The 6,468-nt window shown below is 33.5% G+C and overlaps 1 protein-coding gene across 1 annotated transcript; it reads right to left on the bottom strand.

Annotated features, from left to right (window-relative positions):
* Positions 1-4,042: 4,042 nt before the first annotated feature.
* Positions 4,043-4,666, bottom strand: LOC127096626 (phytosulfokines 3). Its single transcript, XM_051035173.1, has 2 exons — positions 4,443-4,666; positions 4,043-4,321 (listed from the first exon to the last, which is right to left on the bottom strand). The coding sequence occupies exons 1-2, from the start codon at positions 4,566-4,568 to the stop codon at positions 4,202-4,204; spliced, it is 246 nt and encodes an 81-aa protein (XP_050891130.1). The 5' UTR covers positions 4,569-4,666; the 3' UTR covers positions 4,043-4,201.
* Between the last annotated feature and the right edge of the window lie 1,802 nt (positions 4,667-6,468).

Genomic DNA, 6,468 nt, shown 5'->3' with positions numbered 1-6,468 from the left:
ATCCAGTAATTAAGAGCCCATGGATAACCATGGATACAAAGGGTGCTAACACCTTCCCTTTGTATAATGTACCTCCCGAACCCAAAATCTATTGAGGTCTTTCCTGTTCTTTTCCACCTTTCCTTATTGGATAAAAGAAAAGTCGGTGGCGACTCTTGCTATCCGCGACATTGCGATAAAAAGCAAAACACCCCAAGTCAGTTCACCGTATGACAATAACCAATAAGACAAGAAATAAAACCCTAAGCAACAAACCCTAGGAGAATGAAGCAACTTCACTAGATACCTATTTATCCATAATACAATGCAAACATGATTTCCATGACCGAAAATATAAACTATTGATACAAAGTAAATTGTTCACTCTCAAGAAAGTTAAGGAAACATACTAAAGAATAATGAACAAGGTATTCAAGCATTAAATTAAGGACATTGTTAAAGTGAACATGCATAATATGATCTTCAAGTTCAAGTTGTAAATGTACCGCATAGCCTTTTTATAAGAAGTGTTTTGAAAGGTCCAAGGATATAATTTTATGTTGAATTCTAAGAAATGTACTTTTTGGGTTCGAGCAGGAAAATTCTTGAGATTCTACCTTATTGAAAGAGAAAATAGAGTTAACCCCAAAAATGTAGGATTGCAATAAAGATGCCCAATTTAAGATCCAAGAGGGAATCCGAATATTTAACATAATGTTGATAGTTTCATCACGATTCATCGTTAGGTTGACCCAACATGCCTTTTGGTTTTACAAAATTCTAAGAAAGAAGAAAAAGTTTGAGTGGACATCAGAGTGTTATATCACATTCTATAAATTAAAAAATGTATTTTATGTACTTTTTTATACTCATTTAACTGGAACATGAAGAAAAAAATTGTACAAATGTTAGTGTCTATGCAAGCTATTAGCGCAGTACTGTTGCAGGTTTGCAGTAAGCAAGTGAAATATTATCGTATCCATGGAGACTGATTGTGCTTAAAGACATATTCAACAATTCTTATGATTCTAACTAAAGGTTTAAAGTTGTTTGGCTGTGGAAAAGTAAATGACAGAAAATAAATGGAGATTTCATTGTTAATAGTGAGAAAACTTATTAGGGATAAATTTTGTCATCATTATACTCATGCATAATCACTGGTCATTAATATGCTCTTTCTACTTAGCTATTAATATTATCGCCGGTTGCTCTCTACGTATCTAATTTATGATTGAACAGTGTGATATCAGTTGTATTACCTAATAAGTGATGTCTCACACTATTAAATACAACAACATTAAGTTCCAACTGTGATATATAGACATGGATTATCAATTATTTGTATTGTGCGAATATTAAATATAACCATATGTCTAGGCATTAGAAAGCAACATATGGATACTTGGATCTAGTAACAACCAACACCTTTCATATGTCAAACCGTACCATGCTAATCCAGAATAAGCATTAAGGACGAAGAATCATCAATATTAAAGCTTAAGTAAAATTACATAAAACTCCATGACCAAATGAAACCTGAATATAAAATGACAACATCTACCTCCAACAAAGAGATTTATAGATACACTTACTCATTGTAGTTGTACACATAATCTTGAGAAGAAAATTTTGGAGGCCATCTATTGCGAGCAAAGCTTCTACCTTTAATACCTTTATCCCATTCTTTTGTTGAGACCAAGCTGGACCTATTACATTTATGTACTCCTTTGTATCCACCTAAATTCACTAAGAATTGAAGTTGAACCTCCTATTTATAGGCTAGAGAAAGGTTGGCTCTCCAGGCGCACCACTCATCTTCGCATATTGCCCCTAATTTCTTCTAGGTTAAGGAAATCCAGCTCACCCTCTAACTAGACCTAGCCTCCTTAGTGCATAAACTCTTCCTTCACCATGAATTTACATAGAAATGAGGTCTTCTCTCGCATGTTCTCGCCTAGCGTGCCCATGAACATGGCCTAGTGAGTCTTGCTTGTAGAAAATTGGTCTTTGTACGAATCCATTTTCTCATAGATTGCATAAATGGTCTCGTAATCTTCAACTCCTAAAATTTTAAGAGTTGCATGTCATCGATGGTCCCGATTTTCCTAAGAAGTAATATTGGAAAAAAAGGGTCACTATCACTAGTAGAATCAGGACTATTATTATATCTTCCAAGCATCCCTAATTCAACAAGGTTGTAATCAACTGTCCCATCTAACCACCTCACATTTCTAACACAATGGTTCCACATCTCTATATACTCTACACAATTAGTAGGCTCTACCACATTGTTATTCCCATCTAAATTCCTAATAATCATCATTCAAGAGAAAGACAGGACGGGGGAAAGGGAGAGATTCAATACATGTATTGGGAATGATAATGGAGTTGAGTTTGGAAAGGGAGAACCAAAGAAGAAAGTTTGACTCGGAAAATGAAGAAAGTGTGGACAGAAAAGTGATAAGGATTGCGTCAATTATAAATCGAAGTGTCTTGGTCGCGTAGACTATCAATTCTCAACAATGGGTACACGCCAACGATTAATGGGCATCTGCGACAAGGATTGATGCATACAATATGATCAAAGGGTCACAACATCTATGTCTTACAAAGACAAACTCATCATGACAAATCATTTAATGTTTCACGTATTCCCCACATTTGACACTTGATGGACTCTCTCTCTCTCTAAACCTCGCATGAGGGACTTGCATCCCTAGGTTTTATAGAAATAAAAATCAATAATTAAACTAAATATTTGATCATTTTAAGAATAATTATAATACTTGGTCATTTTAATTTAATTTGTAGTTTTTAAAAAGAATGAATAATTATTATAATAAACTTGATATTTTAAGATTAAAAAAGGTTAATGGGTAATAAAATTATAAAAAATAAGGATAATAAATTAATTTTAATAGGCGAGTGCGAGACGGGGGCGGGCGGGTACTAGCATTCCCCGACCCGATCCGACCCCGATAATTAAAAATTGGATTTTCTCCGCACCTGTCTCTGCCCGTTAGATTCAAGGGGGGGGGGGGGGGGTCGGATCCATCTAAGTCCAGATTTTTTTGCCATGCCTAACCCAATTTAATCACCTTGCCCTTCATAAGCCTCATGCTTAAGGGATTGTGGATGGGGATAGCTTTTATTGAGCTCTAAAGGGTGTCGCGAAATGATCATTAGATGCCGCGAAATGATCATTAGATGAAATGGGCGAGCGCGAGCTTGGGTCTCCACACTAGAGCTTAGGTTGCTCGACCCAAGTCCATATTGACTGCTAGTCAACTGTTCTCTTATGTGGCTGATAAGGTGTCTTTGAAATGATCGATTTGATAAAAGCAGGAAAGAAGGAAACCACTCCTCCAATCGTGTCTCCCTACTCTCACACATTTATTTGGGGAGTTGAGGAAAGATTGTTTCCTTCCTATGATCAGATCCATAGATCGTGTCTATAAATATCTCAACCTCTAGAATAATGATATTGTTCACTTTTTACATATTCAACACACCTAAACCATCTTGTGATTATTCTCGTAAGCATGATCATTTTCATTTTATATATATATATATATATATATATATATATATATATATATATATATATATATATATATATATATATATATATATATATATATATATATATATATATATATATATATATATATATATATATATATATATATATATATATATATATATATATATATATATATATATATATATATATATTATATATATATATATATATATATATATATATATATAACTTTACATTTTACTAAGTTTCTCCTGCAAAAGTTATTATTCATTTTGCAAAACAAGTGACTTTGGACCCATGTTGTTGGCTATGTGGCAAACAAGTCCCAACTTTACAGCTTATACTTTTTATATGACCAATCAAATTGAAAACATTTCGTATCCCCACCCCCCAAAATAAATCAATTAAGAACTCCATAATCAAGCCTAAACTAACCTATTTCAAAATATTTATCTATCAAAGTTTAAAGAAAAAAACACACATGTTTCCAGATTTACAACTCTTCTGTCTGTAACCGAATGAAATCAGAGAACAACTAACTGCACTATATCTTCAAATGTCAAAAATTAATTACATAAAATTAACTTTTTTAATATACCTATTTTTTTTTTAAGAAACATATGAAAACATATGGTTACACATAAAATTACAACAAGGTGTAGAAAACGATGATTAAAGCTATGGATTTTGCTTCTGTGTGTAGATGTAATCTGTATGAGCTACAAGTGTTCTTCTCATCAAACAATCATCTTCATTAATATCTTCACAATTTTCTTCTATGTCGACATCTTCCAAAACCTTCAAATATCACGTTCAAGAAAAGAAGAGTATCAATTAAATAAAGTACTTTAATCACTTAAGTTCAATCACTTATTGAATTAAAATTGAGTATAATATGATATGAATTAAAGTAAGTTACCTCATATGGAGTATTGGTTGAGATGTTAAGGGAAGAAACCGGGCCAAGTCTTGTTGCATATGTGATGGTTAAGAAGAGGAAGAAGAACACTATCAAGCAAAGAGGAGAACTAACTTTAGACGACATTTATTTATTTGTTTTCAAGAATTGCCTATTGCTTTGTAATGCAGCAAGAATAAGACTATGTGATCTGTTTATATAGATACTTAGTGTCTTGTTGAGGGCTACTTTAATTTTAGATTCTCACGTAGTTATTTTTCCCTTATACTTTTCAAAAGAGAAAATGAAGGATGGATAGAAAATTGGCACATTATTTATGCTTTATTTTGGTGGAGCTTTTTCTTAGCATATACTAAGGGTATATTTGGATTGGTCCTATAAAATAAAATGGAATATAATTGAGTGGTAAATAATGAGATTATATTATTTGAATTTGTAAATAATAGATGGAGCATAATGGATCATGATAAAATCCATTCTATCATATTTTTCAATTTTCATTTCATCCGACATGGAGTGTATGCAATGGAATGAAGTAATTTGATGTGTTCCGTTCTTCCAAATTATAAAAAATATACAAATAATAGACAAAATCTTTGTTCCATTCCGCTTCCCTCCACTTCATTCTATTATGTTCCATTTGTTCCGCTTCGTTCTAGTCCATCCATCCAAACATTGCCTAAAAGAATAACACCCTCGTTGTTTCGTAGTGGAACTAAAGTTGATCGATAAATGAGTAGGCACAACTTGTTGCGATGGTCCTGCAAGGTTAGCACTCTAACACTTAAGCCAATAAGATAATGAAAAGTAGTGTGGGAATGAGAATAAATTTAAATATTTGATAAATTGGGTTCTTTTCGTCTTAAATAGGAGAAGTAGTTGACAACTAAAAGTGTGGAGTGAGGCGTGGATCGCAGTCAGCCGACAGACAAATCTAGACGGTAAGTAGAGCTCTCAAACATGGAATTGCATGCTCAAAGGAGAAATAAAGTCTGCATGCTCAGTGTTTGACTCCTTTCACCTTTATATAGACCATTGAATACGAGGACGTGGAAGCCTTTGATGGTACATAAATGTCATCGGGAACATGTGCTTTAAATGCTTTCCTTGTAATATGTAACACTTTGTTGGGAACAACTGACACATGTTCCTACACTAGTTGGTGATGATTTTCTCTTTTCCTTAGAGCACTTGAGTACTTCGAACAAGATTTGAAGAAATCTCAACTGTTGGTAGTGCGCAGTGGATCATGCAATTATTAGTGGATAAGTAACTTATAAGAGGTTTTTAAGCGTCATTTTGACCCTTTCTACCATTAGTGACCTGTAACAAAATTCTTTCTGCTTCCCGTGTCATTTTTTCTTTGCGAGCTTTCTTTTTCTAGCATTTGGTCAAGTTCTTATAATCTTGTTCGTTGGTGTTTACTATGCATGTTTAACTGATCCATCTTGATAAAGCTAAAGAATTTATTTTGCTTCTACTCTCTTTTCTAGGGATTTCTGAATAATGGACATTTGATATCTTTGTTTCATTCTCGATAGATTTCTTATGTTGTTAGCATACTCTACTAGAAGTGATTATGTTTGAACTTGCTTGCTTGCTAGCTAAATCTTGTATGTATTTGACTTCTCTTCATAGTATTCTTGATTATGGAGATTGAATCAACTTTAACTAGAAAGATGACTAGAGATATATTAGGCGACTGGGTGGATCGGGAAATATCAAGGATCATTTCTTCTTTCATTCATAAGGGTGTCTTAGATAAGGCTTCAATTAATGTGGGTCCTTCATCTGACTGGGGAATGTTTCTCCTAGATGGAGATAAGAGGATATGTAGCCAATATAATGCGTGTGACATTCCCTTTCATGAGGGCTTATTCTCTCTCACAAGTTTCTATATTTATTTTAATGAATATGATATTAGTGTTATGAACAACTTGATGATCCCCCCTTCCCAATTGCATCTGGTGAGTCACGTGTTTGTCAAGGTTTTCCAATATTGGTGTAAGTACAAGGGGGTAAGTTG

Source organism: Lathyrus oleraceus, chromosome 6 (genome assembly GCF_024323335.1).
Source record: "Lathyrus oleraceus cultivar Zhongwan6 chromosome 6, CAAS_Psat_ZW6_1.0, whole genome shotgun sequence".
In the NCBI taxonomy this organism is placed as follows: domain Eukaryota; kingdom Viridiplantae; phylum Streptophyta; class Magnoliopsida; order Fabales; family Fabaceae; genus Lathyrus; species Lathyrus oleraceus.
Note: the sequence above shows the minus strand (reverse complement) of the source record. Positions and strands in the feature narration are given on the sequence as shown.